This window comes from Mauremys mutica, chromosome 6 (genome assembly GCF_020497125.1).
Source record: "Mauremys mutica isolate MM-2020 ecotype Southern chromosome 6, ASM2049712v1, whole genome shotgun sequence".
Lineage (NCBI taxonomy): Eukaryota > Metazoa > Chordata > Testudines > Geoemydidae > Mauremys > Mauremys mutica.
This window is the reverse complement of record NC_059077.1, coordinates 120,730,319-120,751,291: the sequence shown is the minus strand read 5'-3', so window position 1 is coordinate 120,751,291 and position 20,973 is coordinate 120,730,319. Positions and strand designations below refer to the sequence as shown.

Sequence of the window (20,973 nt, the reverse complement as noted above, 5' to 3'; positions counted from 1 at the left end):
TATCAAGCAAAACCCATCATCAGCATGGAAGCATGACCTCTGGAATGATGGTTGAAGCATGAAGGGACATGCAAATCTTTAGCACATCTGGCACTTAACTATCTTGCAACGCCGGCTACAACAGTGCCACGCAAACGCCTGTTCTCACTTACAGGTGACATTATAAACAAGCAGCAGGAAGCACTATCTCCTGCAAATTGTAACCAACCTTGTTTGTCTGAGTGATTGGCTGAACAAGAAGTAGGACTGCATGGACTTGTAAGCTCTAAAGTTTTACATTGTTTTATTTTTGAATGCAGGTTTTTTTTTTTTTTTGGTACATAATTCTACATTTGTAAAATCAACTTTCATTATAAAGACATTGTGCTAGAGTACTTGTTTTAGGTGAATTGAAATTGAATTCCTTTTGTTTATCATTTTTATGGTATATATATTTGTAATAAAAATAAATATAAAGTGAGCATATATAAAATATAAAGTAAACTTTGTATTCTGTGTTGTAATTGAAATTAATAATTTGAAAAAGTAGTAAACATCCAAAAATATTTAAAATAAATGGTATTCTATTATTTTTTTTTAAGTATCAGAGGGGTAGCCGTGTGACTCTGGATCTGTAAAAAGCAACAAAGAATCCTGTGGCACCTTATAGACTAACAGATGTATTGGAGCATAAGCTTTTGTGGGTGAATACCCACTTTGTCAGATGCATCTGACGAAGTGGGTATTCACCCGCAAAAGCTTATGCTCCAATACATCTGTTAGTCTATAAGGTGCCACAGGACTCTTTGTTGCTATTATTTTTTAATCGCTTGAAAGCCCTATATTCAAATTAAAATTAAGACCCTGATTTGGCTACTTGATCCAAGCTGATAGCCTCTTATATCTCAGCAAATCCAGTTGCAGGATCAAGGGCTGAGTTTGTTGGTATGAAATTTTACTTTGCTAATGAATGTTATTTTATTCAGGTTTCTTGAGCATTCGAATGAGTTACAAAGATCTCACCTGAAAATATCATCTCTTAATTTTCAAATAAAAAAAAATGTAGCAAAGCCTGTTGAGCATTTTACACACACACACTTCCAACAAGCTGGAATGTGCACATGGTCCAGGGAATATTTTCCTGCAAGACTGAAACACAGGTGTACACAAACTAGTTTCAGGATGGGAGAACTGTTCAGAGGTAGAATGGTAGTCACGTTTTTAAATAATCCTGTAATTTTCTCTCCCAAAATTTACTGAAAAAAAAAAGGGGGGGGGAAATCTGCTGAATCCTTGTTATTTTGCAAAAAATTATAGTTCTACCATATCTAAATTATTTATTTGATACAGACTAAACAGCACATACATTTAATTAATAACCATTAAACCCAGACAAAAGGGTCAAAGCATACTTTTTTTTGGCTTGAACTTACAAAGTTGGCACCGGTTACCTTTTGGAGATGGGAAGGGAGGGGCAGTTGGTTCTCAGAATCCAAATTAAAAACATGACTCAGCTGCAAGAGCCTATTTAAGACTATTAGCATCTGTGCTCACAAGCAGGGTCTGATGTGATCCTAAATTCAAATTCCTTGTTGATAATATTGTGCCCTGTTTAGGTGATATGGATGAAATAAGAATACAGCCTTATTTAAGAAGGCAAGAAATTCACCTCCATATATTCAAGTGCATATATATGCTGAACGTGACACACAAAATCAAGTAATATTTATTGTTTTTAGTGCTTATGTACAGGGGAACCGGTCGCTCAGGGAACGGACAATGGCATAAAGAGCCTTCCAGCTTTAGGCTCATAGTTAGGGCCCTACCAAATTCACGGTCCATTTCACAGTCACAGGATTTAAAAATAATAAATTTAATGATTTCAGATATTTAAATCTAAAATTTCAGTGTTGTAATTGTAGGGGTCCTGACCCCAAAAAGAAATTGGGAGGGAGTTACAAGGTTACTGCAGAGGGGGTTGCAGTACTGCTATACTTACTTCTGTGCTGCTGCTGGAGAGAGGTGGCTGCTGGCTGGGATCCCATCTCTGAAGGCAAAGCCGTCGCCAGCAGCAATGCAGAAGTAAGGATGGCATGGTATGGTACTGGCATCCCTACGACTGCACTGCTGCGCCTTCAGAGCTGGGCGCTCGGCCAACAGCTGCCGCTTCGCAGTCGCCCTGCTCTGAAGGCAGTGCAGAAGTAAGGGTGTCAATACTGTGACCTCCCAAAAATAACCTTGCGACACCACTGCAACCCCCATTGAGGTCAGAACCCCGAATTTGAGAAAAGCTGGTTTCCCCTGTGAAATATGTATAGGATAAAAGCACACAAAAGACCAGATTTCACTGTCTGTGACACGGTTTTCATGGCCATGAATTTGATAGGGCCCTACTCATAGTTCTTGTTGAGCCTAGGCTGGCAACCACTCTGAGGGTGATTTGGCGGCTGGTGTAAAGTGAGTTAGTGGTTTCAGTCTAGTTCTTAGAGGATGTGTGTTCATACTGCAAAGCCCACTGAGAAAAACTGGCCCCCTTGTTGGCAAGGTCGTTTAGATGTAGACTAAGCAGGTCGGCGTGAATACACATCACATGGCAATTGCAGTGAAGCTGACACTCCTGCTGTCCATATGACTCCAATTTCATAGCTAGGAGACTTCAATTTCCAGAGCTGACAATCTAGCTTAACGAGCATATTTATGTTTACTCTTTTAAATAACTACACAAGCCACTATTTTCAGAGGCTGCGTGACAGAAGTTCCTACCTGGCCAGGTCTAAGACATGGAATATCCTTTTCCATTAGATTTTTCAATATTAAAATGAAATTTTTATTGTATGTATGATTACTCTGGCCTTACATGTTTAATTATTTAGAAATTTTCTATTTTATATGCATGCATATATACCATCACACACAATATCACTTGGCATGCTGAACTCTACTCTCCCCCACACCCTTCCCCCGATAACCTCCTAGCCAACCTCTCAAATATTTTCATAAGTTGACATACAAGTACTATCACAGAGTCAGCCCAAATATAAACGTACCATGCTGCCCAGTATGGAATCATCATGTAACAAAAGACCCTCATAAGAACGGCCATACTGGGTCAGACCAAAGGTCCATCTAGCCCAATATCCTATTTTCCGACAGTGGCCAGAGGGAATGAACAGAACAGGGAATCATCAAGCGATCCATCCCGTTGCTCATTGCCAGCTTCTGGCAAACAGAGGCTAGGGACACCATCCCTGCCCATCTCCTGGCTAGTAGCCATTTATGGACCTATACAGTTCTTTTTTGAACCCTGTTAAACCTTGGCCTTCACAACATCCTCTGGCAGAGTTCCACAGGCTGACTGTGCTTTGTGTGAAGTCCTTCCTTTTGTTTGTTTTAAACCTGCTATTAATTTCATTTGGTGATTCCTAGTTCTTATGTTATGAGGAGGAATAAATAACACTTCCTTATATACTTTCTCCACACCAGTCATGATTTTATAGACCTCAATCATATCCCCCCTTAGTTGTCTCTTTTCCAAGCTGAAAAGTCCCAGTTTTATTACTCTCTCCTCATTCCATACCCCTAATCATTTTTGTTGACCCTTTCTGAATCTTTTCCAATTCCAATATATCTTTGAGATGGGGCGATCACAACTACACGCAGTATTCAAGATGTCGATGTACCATGGATTTATATAGAGGCAATACAATATTTGCTGTCTTATTATCTATCTCGTTCTTAAATGATTCCCAACATTGTTCACTTTTTTGACTGCCGCTGCACATTGAGTAGATGCTTTCAGAGAACTATCCACAATGACTCCAAGGTCTCTTTCTTGGGATCTAAATTAGCTGTTACCACTCATCATAATCCCAACAATACGTATAAAATGTTTTCCAATGTGCATTACTTTGCATTTAGCAACACTGAATTTCATCTGCCATTTTGTTGCCGTCACCCAGTTTTGTGAAATCGCTTTGTAACTCTTCGCAGTCAGCTTTGGACTTTACTAGTAGCCTGCAAATTTTGCCACTTCATTGTTTACTCCTTTTTCTTTGATAAATGGATATGTGCAAATGGACAGAGCTAAGAGTGCTGTGGGAAACTTGGCACTAAGTAGCCTGGCTTTCTTGAAATTCCATTTACACATACACTTTTGTACTACCATGTATTATGTATTGATATAATTTGTGGTCTGGAGACTTGCCTCTCCTCCTCCTTTTGAGGCATATTCTTGCAAATCAACAATTTCAGAAAAGTAATAGTCAAAATATATATATGTATGTGTGCGCGCGCGTGTGCGTGTATATGTGTGTGTGTGTGTGTGTGTATATATATATATTTATATATATATGAAATAATAAGATCCTGCTGGAAAAGCATCTCTTCTGCCAAAAGTAGGTTGGATTGCTTGGAATTTCAGAGCACAAGCTTTAGCCAGTGCACCTGTGCATCATGATCCATTATTTCCATCTCCTCTGCTTACCTCATTCTAAGAGGTACATTTTGTTTGCAAACCTGTCCAGTGTCTGCAGTGTTGTGCTGATATAATTCCAAATGTGAATTGATTCAGTTAAGAACCAGGCCTACCTGTGTATTTCATTTAAGAGCAGTTAGTCACAGGTACAGTTCCAAGGTACAGGACTGTGACCCTACTGGAACATTTCAGAAATCTCATATGCAAGATCAACATAAAAAATGCACTTGCCAGGGCCAGGTAGAAGAGGCATCATAAATCCTTGTTTGCTTGCTGCACATGCATCACAGGAATCCAGAGACTGAGGGATTCATCCAAATGCACTTGAAGAGTTAAATAAATTCTGAAGCCAGGGAGCAATACTATAGTCATGGATGTATGACAGCCAAAGCAAGCTCACTAGAATTCTACTGAAGACAAGCAATTATCACTGCTGCAAAAGGCCCACAGGTTTTCCTATTTTCCATTTCCTAGTGCCTCAGAAACTGGCCCTGGTGACTCTCAGAACATATATAGCACTTCATGTTAGTTACAGATGAGATTAAATGCACTTGGAAAATTCCTATAAACCACACAACTCTGGTGCACTGAAAACATTCTAATATCCCTAATATCAGAGAGAAAGACTATTTAACAGAAGCTTTTATAGCTCAGAGCACCAAGGGGTGGGGAGGTAGGGTAAAAGTAGAGAAGGAGAAAAGTAGGAAGAGAACAATCTAGTCACCATAAGCCTCTATGGTAAATCTGTTTTTAACCGAGAGGCAAACCACAAACACCATTCCCAAGCTACATAAAAGTTTGCTTTGGTTCCCCCCCGGTAACATTGTATTTGCAACTTCTGCTGCCTGCAAACAAGTCCTGTGGCTGCAGTTCGTCCGGCAGAGATGAGAAACGCGCGTGCACACACAATAGGAATGTTACTGCTAATCATACATTAAACTTCTGTGCCATTTATTTTATGACTGGTGATAAAAACATGGGAGGATGCAGAAGAGAGTTTAAGTGATAATTCATAGTAGCCCTTAATTATCTTAATCTTCCCTCCTAGATGGCAGAGCATGTCCACCCCAGACAAGTGAGAAAACATTGCACGTTAAATGCAGAATCCTAGGAAATAAGAAAACAAAGAGGACAAGAAGCAAATGTTCTAACACATGCAGTACTCAAGAGTAGTCGAAGTTTCTCCCATGAAAAAAAGTCACCTTTCACTAGAAGAACATGCTACGTTGAGAAACAGCTGCAAAGCACTGGTACACTAGTAAATCAACGACCTGATCATTTCTTTCAGCTGGAAAAGTTTAATAATTGCAGTTTCATGCACATGTAATTTACTAACAAAACAGCAATTCTTGACAGGACGGGGAGCACAGTCTGATATTTATTGTCTGCACACAGAATTAAGAATAAAAAGCTACAGTATGTTGGTGTTTCACTTAGGTGAAAGTCATATCCATGTAATAATTTGCAAAGTTATGTGGTAAAGTGCATCATAAATTTATCATTTACTTCTGACCAACTCATCTTCCAAGGGCGACGACTCCTCACATTCCAAACCTCTGGCTACATCGACTCTGGGACTAGACATACCCACCTCAAATAGACATAGTCACACTAGCTCTTGCTGAGCTAACATGCCAAAAAAGAACAATGTGACATGGACAGCAGCGAGCAACCCTCCCAGCCTGGACAGAGAGACTCATGCTAGCAAGGCTCGAGATAGCACACTACAATTACCAGTGTGGACATGGCGGCTCTGGCAGACTCAGGACAGCCACCCGAGCTCAGACTCAGGAGCTTGAGGGGGCTTGAGAGCCTAAGTTGCCACACAAGCCACAATGCCCACACTACTATTTTTAGCACGCTAGCTTCAGCGGAGCTAGCACAAGTCCATCTACCCGGGCTGGGAGGCTCACCTGCTATGTCAACACACCCAAGGAGTCCAGAGATGCCAACTTTAACGATTTTACGGTCTCACCTTGCAAAATCTGGTGTTTTTCTTAAAGACCTAGCAAGTGATTTTATTACCTCAGAATCACAGCTGTCATTAAAAAAAATTAAAAAATAAAGTAAGTTTCTGGCCCATATGCTTGCAAAGAAAAGTTTGAAAACATGATGTGAGTGTATGCTAAAGGTTCCAAAACAAGAAGGCAAAGGAAAGGAACCAACATTTATTACTGTTTAAACATCTCACTATTTTAAGCCAGTTTCATGATTTTTTGGGGGGCCTGACTCCATTTTTCAGCACTTTAGGTTGGCAGTACTGAAAGTCACAACGTAATGATATAAAAAGTTACTTTAGGTCATTTTAGGGGTTTCTACATTTTATTAGTTATAACTGTTCTCCCATATAATCAGACTCATAATAGTGAAGGCTCTCTGATCTTTATAGGAAATGGAAAATGAAAAATAGCAACAAAAATGTTTCTATACCAAACACATTTTAGAAATGTTAAAAGTAAAGTATGTGGCAAACAAAGAACACATGGGTGTGGTGTGGGTATAAAAGGTTTTCTTGGCACCCATTTGAGATAACCTGCATTACTCACTTTCAGCAAAACCACAAGTGCGTTATAGGGCCATCCCAAATTCATGCAATTAAAACTACCACAGTATAATGAATTCCTTTATTTACCTCTTCTGTCATCAGGCTCAGTTTTGTGGCTATTTCACCTTGGGTATGAACAATATTAAATTAATGGCAAAAACACTAATATCCCCTTAGGGCAATGCAAAAATAACATGGCTCCCAATGTGATCTTATAAATACGGATAAAGTTTAGCCTTAGGGTTGGTCTACACTAGGGGAGGGAGGCCGATGTAAGATACGCAACTTCAGCTATGCTATTCTTGTAGCTGAAGTTGACATATCTTATTTCGACTTACCTCCCGTCCTCATGGCGCAGGATCGACGGGCGTGGCTCCCCTGTCGACTCCGCTTCTGCCTCTCGCCCTGGAGGAGTTCCGGAGTCGACGGGAGTGCGGCAGGGATTGATTTATCGTGTCTAGATGAGACACAATACATCGATCCTCAATAGATCGATCGCTAGCCGCCGATTCGGCAGGTAGTGTGGACGTACCCTTAGTGTTCACAGACACAAATTTGTTCAAGTCAAAGTTGTGTCTGCTTATACCAGGGCTACATTTGGCCTAACAGATATACAAGTATGTTCAAAGCTGCGAATTCAAGTTACAATAGGAGATGCTTTTTTGGCCACATCTGTACATTTAAATCTTAGCAAAGCTGTTTTGGATTTTTCGTTACTGGGGAAAGGTGGCTGGTACTGCTCCTTAAATTCTTAGCTACGGCGGACAAGAAACCCCTCAACAGTAGTACATTCCTCTGGGCTCCCCAACATCATTATGTAGTGACAGCAAAAAGATACTCTCAAAGCTGGTTGCTGGAGGAAAAGGAAAAAAAAATCAATACTTGTGACAGGCTGGCTGTGAGAGTCTGTTGCTGGATGTTCTCAATGGGAAACCTGACATTTAACACTGACAATCCTGCTTATTGGAAAGGGATTAAAATTCAGTATGAAGAAAGCTGTATCTATTTCTTCCTGCTTGCTAGGTGAAGAAATCTTTGCTGTTACTTTCAATTTACAAATAAACATTTTCTCACAGATGGAATATTTGCAGCATGTAACCTGTAAATGAATTTAAAGGTGAAAAACAAAATCTATTTACAAATAATTATCTCATGGTTTTATAGTTCTGGAGACATTTACATGAAAGCAGAATCTTAGCTTCTTGAGAGTTCATCTGCTCCTGCAGTTTATCCCCCATCTGAAGTCATAATCCACTGTCTAATTATGACATCACAACCAGTTGCTGGGAAGGTAACATGAATTCAGTTAAGGAACAGCCAGCAGGAGCAGATTAACGACTGAAAAACAAGATATTTTCATACAAGTGTCCTTGTACAAAAAAGGGACTACAGAAAATATGACTTGCCAGCAGAATTCTTTCCAAAGCTCTGGTTTTTCTGTTTTTGTTTTTTAAACTTACAGAGCTGCACAAATACGCCTGCTGCTTGACAGTATAGATCAAGTCCCTGCCCAGATGAGTTCCCAGTCTCAGTAAAATGGAGAGTAGGCAAAGCCAACTCCCCGCCCCAGGCAGGGGGATTCGGAAAGGGCAATATAACATGGCAGTTGTTTGCAACACTAAATGCATGTAACTTGATTATCCTCTAGTTATATCAGGTACTGTTAATAAGCTACATGGAAGTGGGTATTTGAGAAACACCTAGGAGAAAAGATGCCTGTTAAATATTCAAACACCCCTTCAATGAAGGGAGGAGAAAGCTCATGTTCCACATCTCGGAGATCTCTGCCAAGTCCTCCAGTAAAACAAAAAAAAAAAAACCACACTTGACATCCATGATAACTAAGTTTAAGATTCTGTCACAGGTATTTTTAGTAAAAATCAGGGACAGGTTGCAGGCAATAAATAAACATTCACAGAAACCTGCAACCTGTCCCTGACTTTTACTAAAAATATCAGGGGAGGGGACAAGCAGAGCACTGTCAGGGGCCTGCAGCTGCTCTAGCCCTGCGGCTCCAGTGACCCTGGGCTGGCTACCGGTCAGCTGTTCAGGCGGCCCCAGGGGGCGCTGCTGCTGCTCCAGCAACACCAGGGCTCACTGCCGGCAGCTGCTCCAGCCCCAAGGGTGCTGACCCAACCTCAGCTGCTGCCTCAGCCCCGCCCCAGAAGTAGTCCCGGAAAGTCACAGAATCCAGGACCGCAGTGACAGAATCGTATCCTTAATGATAACTATAAAGAAAAAAAACAAGTAGAACCAAGTGCTTCTCTTTAGTTTTTTCCTCCCATGCCTTCAAGCAGCAAAAAGGAGCAACAATTTTTTTCCTGAGCAAGTCATCTTTAAATCTACATATTCCAATCAAGTTTCTCAGGGATGAAGTGTAGAGGGAGATGATGAAAGGCTAAATTATCCTTGGGGGGAAACACACCAAATGCTGTCTGGAGGGTTTTTTATGATTGTGATAGAAACCACCAGATCCGAGACATTCAATGTCAAGGTGAACATGAACACACACGTCTTAATTCAACTCACTGTGAAAAGTGGGGGAGGGGAGAGAAGAGCTAATTTCATTGTTCGCTTTAGATTGAAGCATCAATTCTAATCTTTCATTTCCTGTCTGCTATTGTCAAGTAACAACTGAAAAACAATTTTGTCCTTAAATTACATAACTATCGGTTTTCCAGTCCCCAGGGTAAACTTACGTTTAGGCTTATGTAAACACATACCGAGACTTAAAAGCACAATTTTCTACTCAGTTAACTATTTTACTTACTTCAGTAGAGGAAGGATTTATGATTTGTCAACAAAATGCTTATTTTGACAATAATATTTTGAAAGTTGTATATTTCCCCCAATCCAACTATATTGTGTGAAATGAATTTTCTTCTGACTCATCCCACTGAAAAGGAAGCATTTCATTGCAAGAATCAAGTGCCATCCTTATTGGCTCGTCAGGACATGATTCCATGAGTCATATCAATCCAACTGTTGTGCGCACACATTGGTCCAAGTGCTTAGTATTGTTGCAACTTTTTTTTTTAAAGTAAGAAAAAAATTGCATAGTCAAAGTTTCAAAATGAAAACATTTTCACTTTAAAAGAAGTCCAAAATATCTTGAATCCCTTGTTCTCGTTCATTTAGATGCCAAAACCTTTAATTCTAATATAGATAACTATATATTATACATAACTTTCTTTTAACTTTGGACTTTGAAGACTTTGGGATTAATCTCCATGGCACTTTTAATAGGCACGCTAAAAATCATGGGAAAGTGGGGTTTATAGAGAAGGTGCTGACATGAAGAACAGAGTTACCAAGAAAAGGAACAGAAGTACTTGTGGTATCTTAGAGACTAACAAATTTATTTGAGCATAAGCTCTCGTGGGCTACAGCCCACTTCATCAGATGCAACCAAGCTTTTTAACTCCTTGCCCCAGGGCTCAAGGCTTTTTGGCCATCACACCAGGGACAGAATGAATCTGAGAGGCCTTTATATAAAAACTACAGAGAGCAAAAAATGATGAGACAAAGTTCAGTTAAATCATTTTTTAAATTTATACTGGTGCTTTGAGTTTTTAGATGCCTGGTCATGGAGGACATGTTTTTTGTGGGTGAGGCATGCATTGCCCATCTAAAACCCTTGTGCACCACTCTGACAGTCTATCCCATGATGAATTCATAAGTGTGCTGCCCATCTTTAAGTAATGGAAGGGCGCACAGACCATTCCCTCTTCAAGTGTATTTTTGAAAAATACTATCTAGTGGCCACAGCAGGAGAACAAATCAGAGAGGGAAATCAGATATCAGATGCAAAGCAATTTTCAAATGTTTGCCAAAAAAGTACAGCTCTTTGGAAAATCCAGGGTTGGAGTGACCAAGAAATGTTGGTCCATTTAAAAATACAAACATGATCACACTTGAAGGGAACTACCAAGAGCAGAGCCTATGGCAAACCTCAGACCTTTTCCAGATACTAGTACTGTCTTCCCATTGTGCCCGTTAAGGTTCTATAGCAAAAGGAAAGAAAAAATAAAAAGTAACAAAATATGTGCAAGGTCAAAGATGGCCACATGTACCCCATCTACACTGTGCCAATTGATGGACTGGCTATCCTGCAAGCTCCCCTGCACCCTTTTTCATCCAGCACAACAGTGCAGACACTGGACAGGGTTGCAAACACAATGCACTGAAAATGTACCTCTTAGAATGAGGTGAGCAGAGGAGATGGAAATAATGGATCATGATGCACAGGTGCGCTGGCTAAAGCTTGTGCTCTGAGACTCCAAGCAATCCAACCTAATTTTGGCAGAAGAGATGCTTTTCCAGCAGGATCTTATTATTTCTCTCTCTCACTCACTCTTTTCTGAAATTGTTGATTTGCAAGAATATGCCTCAAGAGGAGGAGGAGAGGCAAGTCTGAAACTAGCTCAGTGGGGGTTTCTCTCACTCAGGAGTGAGGTCAGCAGGGAAGGAACCCAAAGAAGGACCTCAGCAGCTTCACACTTCCCATACCACTAAATAGTTTTGGATGGTGATAGCAGCTTAGTGAGAACTGGGGGCTCGATCCTTGGGTCTGGACTGACAGGAAAGGGGGAAATTTGGTTTAAACTCACCTTTGTGGTGCAAATCCTAATGCAGCTGAGGGTCAGCTCAGTCCTTAGCACAACTGAGCAAGCAGCCTCTGGCCTGTTCTAAGTTACACTGGCTGACAGCACCCCAAGGGGCCATTACGCAGCCAAGGAACAGAGTGCAGCCCACTCCAGGATGCCCTCAACACCCCCATCCTGGAGGAGACTGCCACGAGGGGGATGACGCAGAGGCTGATACAAAGCAGTTTTCAAATTTTTGCTCAAAAAGAAAAAAAAAGTCCCCGATGGAGCCCTGGCAGGAGAGTGGTATGTGCTTGTTACATAGCTAGTGTTTCCAAAAACGGTCTGACGGCAGCACCCCTTCAGGCACTCTCAGTGCAGAGCCGTAGAGCAGGCACCAGCACGTCAGTCCAGAACTCAGCTCAAACAATCAAAACACCACGTCCTTGCCAGGGACAACCTGGGGTTACTGGAGAACACCACCTGTACATTTAACCCCCTGCATTCCTCCCCACCCCAGATGCCAAGTAACTAATGCTGACTCTCCGCTGCAGCTAGAGGTTCTTTGCTGGACCAGGCTAAGTAGTTTAAATCCGGGGGGCACTTGTCAAGTCCAGGCCTCCTCTTTCTTCTCCGCCTGCTGCCCTTCATCATGCACATGTGAGCATGCTGCTCCTCCTCCTGGGTTTTTCCAGCCCTCTCTCAAGTGACGCCATCGCTGGTCCCAGGCTCTTGGATTCGGATCCGGCTCCACCGCCTTTGCTCACACCATAAAGTACCATTTGTTATTTACTGCGGATGTCTTTCAGCGATTTACGGCAGCACCATTCTAAACAACAAGAGTATTTCAAAAGTAACAAATATTTATTGCTGCCATTCCAAAGCCACAACAACAGCATTGGGCCTTGCCTAGCAGGAGCAGGGATGTGTGAACGCCAGCATCCAAACCTGGGACTCACCACTAAATTGGTAATTGGGTTGCTTGCTCAAAAAGGACAAGTGAGGGAGGTGAGGAGGAATGACACAGGCAGGGGGAATGAGATGACCAGTGACCTGGGGAGTTGGAAAGCAGCCCCCGCATTTAATGGTAAGGTAAACCCGAGACATTGGGGGAGGGGAGTATCTCCACCCCCTTCCCATTGAGTGGCTTCAGCACAGCAGCTCAAGAAAAAAACCAAAAGAAATATTTAGGATTTTAAAACTAACCATGTAATAAAATATATATAAAAATAGAGTTTTAAAAAGGGAGCAGTTATCTGAGAAAGAAGGCTGAATGCTGAGCCTTCACAGAGCTTGTCCACCCACAAACCAGAACCGAAATAACTAAATTGGTTTTATTTCACAGTTTTAGTCATTCAGTGCAAATCTGACATTTATTGACAATTAAGAGCATCTTATTTCAACTGAACTTAGTTATTTACCAATTTCAATTCACTCAAAACAAGACACTCTTAATCCAAAATAAGAGCATCCACACGCAGACTTGCGCCGAAATAGCTAAAGGTATGGATTTAAAGCAGGTTAGTTATTTCAGTTTCTATTTACATGTAGACAAGCACATACTTGTTTTCCACGTACAGGAGGCATTTTGTCTCAACTGCTCCTCCCAGCTAACTGCAGTGGAAACCAGCTCTATCTTCCTTAGTATGCCGGTTGGTACAAATCGGGTTCTATCAGCTCAATTTTTAACCCATTACTTCAGATGCATTGATTCATTCTTTGTGTAGTTCACTTTACTTTCTGTGGAGAAGCTACTGTTTTATGCCTTTACCCTCTAAGAACGTAACTACATTGGCCCCAAGCCTGCAAACACTTACTCTATGTTTAACTTTAAGCATCCGAGCAATCTCATTGAAGTCAATGTTTCTCACATGCATAAGCGTGTGCAGGAAAGGGCCTTATTTTGTTAGACTGCTTTCCAATGTACTAATGTAATACATTATTCTGAAATGCTTGCGAAGACCTTAGTGGTGTGGGGCTTCAGACCCCTACTTCATTTCCCTTTATTAAACCCATCTAGCAAGGTTCTGGCGTTGAGACCAAAATGATTCTAGTTCTTCCAACCTTCCCCCCCCACCCCTTTTTTTAAAATACAGTTTGGGGATTAAATCTTTAGTATGCTATTAAAGTTAAATGTCTAGTATTACATCAAAAGAATTTTTCCCCCCTCAACTGAGACTTCAGCGTTCCCGGATAAGCAAAGACTTTTAATGAGCATGTAATAACTCAACAACAAAAATTTTTATAACCTATTTCCACTTAAGATTTATATGCCCAAACTGTACTAGCCAGCCTGCCTGGAGCAAACTGTCAGCTAACGTAAGGTTCCAAATAAAATGAACATACAAAACCCTACATTTAAAGAACTGTTAAAGTCAGAGTTCATATTTAATTTTTGAAAACCTAACTGTGTACACAGTAAAAGACCCCATAAAAACCAAGTTACGGCACATGCTGAATAATGACTTAACATATACCTTGTCATTTAAAACAAAAACAAACTGAAAGTTGGCCCAGTCAAGGAACACTGCTGAATCATTTAATCACATTAAAAATATATAATACTTAAAAATGGAAGAGTTAAGACTCCTACAGCATAATGAACTTGCCACATTGCACATTTTAAGAAAATGTTTCCATGCTTAACCAAAGATTTCCTTTCTCCACGTAATAGGGTTCTACACAGGGTCTTGCAATCCGACTGGCGCTCTGGGGACCAAAACCAACCTGTCACACACTGGCACAGTGATGAGCCTGTCCTCCTGAGGAGCCAACCTACTGAGAGCATCTCCATGGATAGGAGCCCACTGTGACTGTATTCAACTGACCTACATCAACTTGAACTGTCATTTGAAGTATACCTACCACAAAGCATGAGCACGTGTTTCCTCTGAGCTACCAAACTATGAAACCCTCTTCAGACCCACTGCGAGCTGGATCTGAGGGCCTTAATACTTAAAGGACGTTTTCAGATGAACATGGATATGTTTTCCTCTCTCTGCGCCCCCACATTTCCCCACTGCACAAGGTTCACTGCTCCTATATTGGGATTTTAATCAGCCATGTGCAGCTAGGGAGGGATAGAAAACAAAGATTAGTAAGTAAATGTAATAACTTGCTGCATAACCAGTCCGTGTTAGAAAAGTACTACATTCTGCAATACTCTCCTCCAGGACGGGAGGGCCAGAGGAGGAGTCTGTCTCGATGCCGTATTTTCTAAGGGCTGATAGAAGACCACTTGGTCTCTTTCACCTACCATTTGTTACTTCTGGCTCCTCCTCCAAGACTTGTTCTGCTGCTGCTGCTGCTGGTCTCCTGAAGTCAGTCCCCTCCTTGCCTGCCCTCCTCTGCGGCCCATTTCATGATGTGTCCCAGGTGCCACAGCCCTTTGTGGGTTCTCTGCACCGAGTACCGCAGTGAAACTTACTGGCAGTTTCACTCTGCAGCATGTGAAACATGTACACAGCACAAAGCAGCACACACAGGCATACATGCAGTGCCGCAGCAGAGTGAAGGTCAATAATTATTTTCGTACAAATAATTTGCAGTAGTTGGTTCGGGCAGACCACAACAGAAAGCAGCACTGGGGGGGACAGGTTACCAAACAGCCAAAATGTAGCAGTGGGCTTTCAAATCAGGCATGTACAGTGCCCTCTGCTGGAAAGTTTAATAGCTGCTGAGGTGGTAAATAGCAGCTCACTAAACACCCATTAAGTCTTGGTGACCAAAGAGTTAGATGATAGACAGGGCTGGCTCCAGACCCCAGCGCGCCAAGCGCGCGCTTGGGGCGGCATTTTGCCGGCAGGGCGGCAGGCGGCTCCGGCGGACCTTCCACAGTCATGCCTGCGGGAGGTCCACCGGAGCCGCGGGACCAGCGGACCTCCCGCAGGCATGACTGCGGAGGGTCCGCTGGTCCCGCGGCTCGGGTGGGCCTCCCGCAGGCATGACTGCGGAAGCTCCACCGGAACCGCGGGACCAGCGGACCCTCCGCAGGCACGTCTGCAAAAGGTCTCGTGGAGCCGCGGGACCGGCGACCGGCAGCGCACCCCCTGCGGCGTGCCGCCCTGCTTGGGGCGGCCAGATTCCTAGAGCCGCCCCTGATGATAGACATGCATATTTTAAAAAAACAACAACTCATATTCATGTATAAACACTGAAACACTGTAAACCAGATATTTCAGCAAAGGTTGTGCTATGTTTTAATTAAACCAAATCACCCTAGGTCCAGGAACTAAAACAAAAATTGCCAGTCAGGCTAACATTTTACTTTTGGTCTCATCATGGAATTCTCTTTTATTATTATCAAGCTAACTTAGAGAACATGAGGGTGATGACTGTTAGAATACACACCACAAAACTTGGGTGCAACCAAATGAGAAAACTTTCACTGTGATTCTCCTGTCTTCTATCACTTTGCACATCTTCCTGTTACCTGGATGCCTATATAGTTAATTACAGCTTCCAAAGCAGCAAAATATATAAGAAGCTGGAAATCAACTTTGCTATTAAAACCTACTTTTTCAGCTACGCATAACATACTGAAAGAAATTCCATAGGTGATTTGTGTGTGTGTCATGGTGTATAAATTATGAGTATAATCCTTTAAACCATTTCTGTGTAGGGTTAAAAAGAGGGACTTCTCAGAAGATGCAAACAGATTTGCATATGCATAACTTAATATATCAAACCAATCCAGTTCGATCCTGGCTTATTTTACAGTTCTCATCAAGAAAAGCTAATTTGGAAGACACAAACTAGCTTTGAAGTAAATTGATTTAGTAGTGTTTACAAGTTTTTCATATATTTGCAGGTGCATCTTTTGCTATGTTCTTAAGAACTTTAGAAAATCAAAGGCACTGAGAAATTCTTAAGATTGAACTCAAAGTGCTTACACTCTCAATGTATAAGTACTTTAAAGTCTTCCAAAATTTACACTTTCAGAATTTGGCAGGGAAACTACTAACTTGGAAGAGCAGCAGCAATGACAACCTCTATGACCCATCTAAACTAGAGGAATTGCTACAGGACTGAGAACAAGGAACTACAGAACTTTAGTCTCACAAGTGGCACTGATGCTTTGATACGTTCACAGCACTCTGTGAACAGTAGCTAGACCTAAGAACATCTCTGCTGGAAGAGGGTAAATATCATTCTCTGTTTGTAAAATGGAGACACAAAGGCTCAAAGGCTTGCATGTCTTGTTCATGGTCACACAGTCAGTCATTCTCAACAGGAGGATTTTAACTCGGGACTCTTTACTTTTAACTTCAGTCTCTGTAAACTTAGTTTGAAAACAAAAACAGTGTTCAAAAGTTTTAAAGTTACGAAGGTCTAAATAAATAAGATTTAAAACTTTTTTTAGCCCAAATTAAATATAATGGCTTTGAACATTGGGCTGTCTCAGTCGCTGGGTTGACTGAAGTGAGTAATTATGTAAAAGCTGCCTTGAACGCCAGGCCATTTAATTTTAAAATGTTCACAAACTACTGGACTAATTTTTCTTCAACCTCACCTTGTTTTGTAGATCTCACTGACACCTTCACTGACACCTGAACATCAAAGAAAGACTTGGATGTACTGTACTGCACTGCAACTTATTTTACACAAAGCTGTACAAGAAACTGTAGGATGGATCAATTGACAAGTTATTTATAACGAAGAGATCATATATTAATTGATAGAGCACAAGGGGACAGAGTTACACTTGAGCTTTCAACCTTAACTCACCATCTTCCTGACTTTTTAGTGCTACCTTTATCATTGCACCAACGTCCAGGGTGTTTTGCATGTTGCCTGTTAGAATTTGCGCATGCACCTATTTAGAAAATGAAAGCTATAAAAAGCTACCACACCAAGTCCGTGTGAGAGGAAGAGAATGTCTATCATCATACTCCAGCTGACGCTCCCAGCTTTTAAACCAGTTAAAAACACAACTATTTTGTTTGTATGTGCATTTGTGACCATTTCCTCCACCCCAGTTTTCTATTTTTATAGTAAAAATGTCAACAAACTCTTGAGACAAAAATTGAGACTAAATGCATCTTTGTTGCTTTGTGATTAGTTTGAAAATTCAAAGATTCTAACACCATTGTTCAAGCAGTAGTGCTTACTTCGGAACCAGCCCTGCAAAGACTTACAACAGGACTACTAACATGCACCTTGCATGATCAGATCTTTAAAAAGGACATCTTTAGGAAATTCTCAACCTCTATCTCAATATGGCTAGCCTCCTAAAATGGAAATGAATGCCACATCCCTAAATACAATTAAAATTGGTGTCCCAAAATTGGTCTCACTCCAGAGGGACCAAAATTAAGTATCATTCTGTTACCATGTAGAGAGCTCTCCCCCACCCCAATCTCCCTACAGCAGATGAAGTGCTTACTACTGCAACTCACATTAATAATCAGTTGGACTGACTTGCTAGGACAAAATGAGAAAGTTATTTCATGGCCCGTCAAACATAAATTAACTTCCTCTCTCCCTATCTTTCTTGGTCTCGCTCCAATTAGTGAGCATCTGTCCCAGTCTTGTTTCCAAGAAGGGCAGGTTCACACTCAGCATTTTACTTCTGCCCTTCCCTTTTTATTATACCCACAAACGAAGGCCATCAGCAACTAGACGCTATAGTTTTACTAAACATTAAACCTTTAGAAATATTTTAATTCACTGAACAAGCAAAATCAAATTGAGACAACTATGCCCAACATATTGGGGAGGGAAGGTAAAAAAGGTTGCCTGTGCCATCTTCGTTCATCCCCATAGTGCATATGCATTACGAGACTATTTCCCTGCACAGGACATCACCTCATTCAGAGCAGAGAATTTTTCCCTAGTCTCATTCCCAGAAATGGATGAACATGAAATTCCTTCCCCCTCCCCCCACACCTAGCCACGATCTGTTAGATAGTCCTTTGGAGTTGTCGGAGTTCTGAGTGTCTGAAACCCCTATATTGAGCATTTACAGCAGACAGGTTTTTGTTTTTGTTTTATTGATGGTATTTTTAGTATCAAGTTTGTGAAGTGCATAACTAAGGCAGGCTGAGCTGCGCAGCTAAGTTATGTTCACAGTCAACTATATATTATAAATTTGGTCAGGAGAACTGAGGCCAAGTGAAGGGTCACTGTTGCTTTTGTAAGGGGTGAAGAGTTGGAGGCAGGGCCCCTGTAAATTCAAGGTCTGCAGGATGGGGATTCCCTCCTCGGGGCATCCAAAGGTATGTACAGTGGTACCTGGCCATAGAGTTCCACATTCTGTAACTGACATGCAATATTTACAAGCTTTAAAAGAGTTTTTCAGTCCTGGATAAAAGTTCCTTTCTAAGCTTTTTCTTCCCCTCCATCTTTTTTCTTATAAAAAAGAAACAAAAGGACGCACACACCCAGGAAATTCCATACAAAACACATTCACCAAACACACTGAAGTTCCACAGAAATACTTACCAAAAAAATCAAGAAACATTTAATTTATGTGCAAACTTAACTCCACGTATGTACGTACGTATGAATGAACAGACACCACAAGGTTTTCTGTTCGTTTTTTTGTTTTACAACCTACCATGCAATATATGGTTCAGTTTTATTCTCAGTTAGCTTTTTAGCAGCCCCAATCTCAGAACCTTTGACCTGGCAATGCAGTTTAGTCCATCATAATCCTATCTACAGTAATATTACTAAAGCCAAAAGTAAAGATGCGAGATAAGACACACAAATATAAGTAAATAGAAAATATGCCAACCAACATTACATCAATGTCATTTATTTTAAAAGTGTGAACTGCTAAATTTAGATTGTCTCTCTAGGAGGAAAAGAAAATTGCTGATAGCACAGAACATACAACATCAACCCCCTAACAGAGTGCAACAGCGCAATTATAACTAAAGACAAAAATACAAATCACTGTTCTGTTTAAGTGGTAATATAGATGGATTTATAAAGTCTAGTCCTACCTAAGCCCTGGTCTACGCTGGGGGGGTGGAAAATCGATCTAAGATATGCAACTTCAGCTACGAGAATAGCGTAGCTGAAGTCAACGCATCTTAGATCAACTTACCTCCTGTCCTCACGGCACGGGATCGACGACCACGGCTCCCCCATCGACTCTGCTTCTGCCGCTCGCGCTGGTGGAGTTCCGGAGTCAACGGCAGAGCATTCGGGGATTGATTTATCATGTCTAGATGAGACGCGATAAATTGATCCCCGATAGATCGATCGCTACAGTGTGGACGTACCCTAACAGACTCACTACCTTTAGCAGCTCATAGTTTAAATATTAAATAGTTTAACAATCCAAACATTTAATTATGCCACAAAAGCTTTCAAATTACCTCCCTGTCCCTTTCAAACTCATACAAGAAATACTTAATTGCAACTGCCAAGTGGCAGATAGAAGGCAGAGGCATGTGCCGAAGAGGCATGATGGCACCCTACATCCTCAGGCAGACGCATGTCACCTTCCCCAGCTGCCAGGGCCAGTGAGCTGCTTTTCTGACTATAGAGATGGGGGCAGGCAGCAGGGCACTCCTGCCCACTCAGGAAATACTCAAGTGGTGCTGTTCAGCCAAGGTAGCCCCACAAACCAACAAGAGCACAGCCTATGCAGCACTTCCACCATGGAAGTCCTCTCTCATTGGCTACGGGAGGCAGGAAAGGTCTTGAGAGGATAACAGACCAGGCCTTGCCAACATACACATTTTCATAACATTGCCCACTGTTGTGTTGTGGGTGGAAACCTGTGCTAGCAATGGTGAGAAAATCAGCATGGACCGGGCCCAGGGGGTTTAGACAACACAGCAGCAAAAATGCTTATGGCACCAAGAGCCCGTATATTAGTACTCCCACCAGGGGATATTGTAGGAAACATGCCGGTGTTTAAGACAAGGCCTAGGTGAAGGCAAGCTGGGGTCTCTTTCCAGCTCTGATACTAGTCTGTTCATAGAATCATAGAATATCAGGGTTGGAAGGGACCTCAGGAGGTCATCTCAAAGCAGGACCAATTCCCAACTAAATCATCCCAGACAGGGCTTTGTCAAGCCAGGCCTTAAAAACCTCAAAGGATGGTGATTCCACCACCTCCCTAGGTAACCCATTCCAGTGCTTCACCACCCTTCTAGTGAAATAGTTTTTCCTAATATCCAACCTAGACCCCCCCCACTGCAACTTGAGGCCATTGCTCCTTGTTCCATCTGTTGTGATCTTGAGAAAGACACTTCACTTCCCTGTGCTTCATTTACCCATCTATAGCATAGAGATGATAATGCTTACCCACCTGTGCTAAGTGCGTATGAAAACGCTATACAAGTGCTAAGTATCAGTCATTATTATTACTTCACCATATACAAACTGCTTAGTTTTGGCAGGAACTTGGACTGCCATGATATAAAACCAGT

General features: G+C 41.6%; 1 protein-coding gene across 2 annotated transcripts in view; it reads right to left on the bottom strand.

The window, feature by feature from the left end:
• Positions 1-20,973, bottom strand: part of RNF38 (ring finger protein 38) — a 205,108-nt gene that overhangs the window by 112,347 nt on the left and 71,788 nt on the right. Inside the window, exon 1 of one of the 2 annotated variants that reach the window (XM_045020745.1) lies at positions 8,179-8,222. The exons of the other annotated variant lie outside the window; for it this stretch is intronic. Within the exon in view, the coding sequence (XP_044876680.1) occupies positions 8,179-8,212 (34 nt within the window). The 5' untranslated portion in view covers positions 8,213-8,222. Of the gene's footprint in view, positions 1-8,178; positions 8,223-20,973 lie in introns of those variants that run through there. 2 annotated transcript variants of the gene reach the window in all.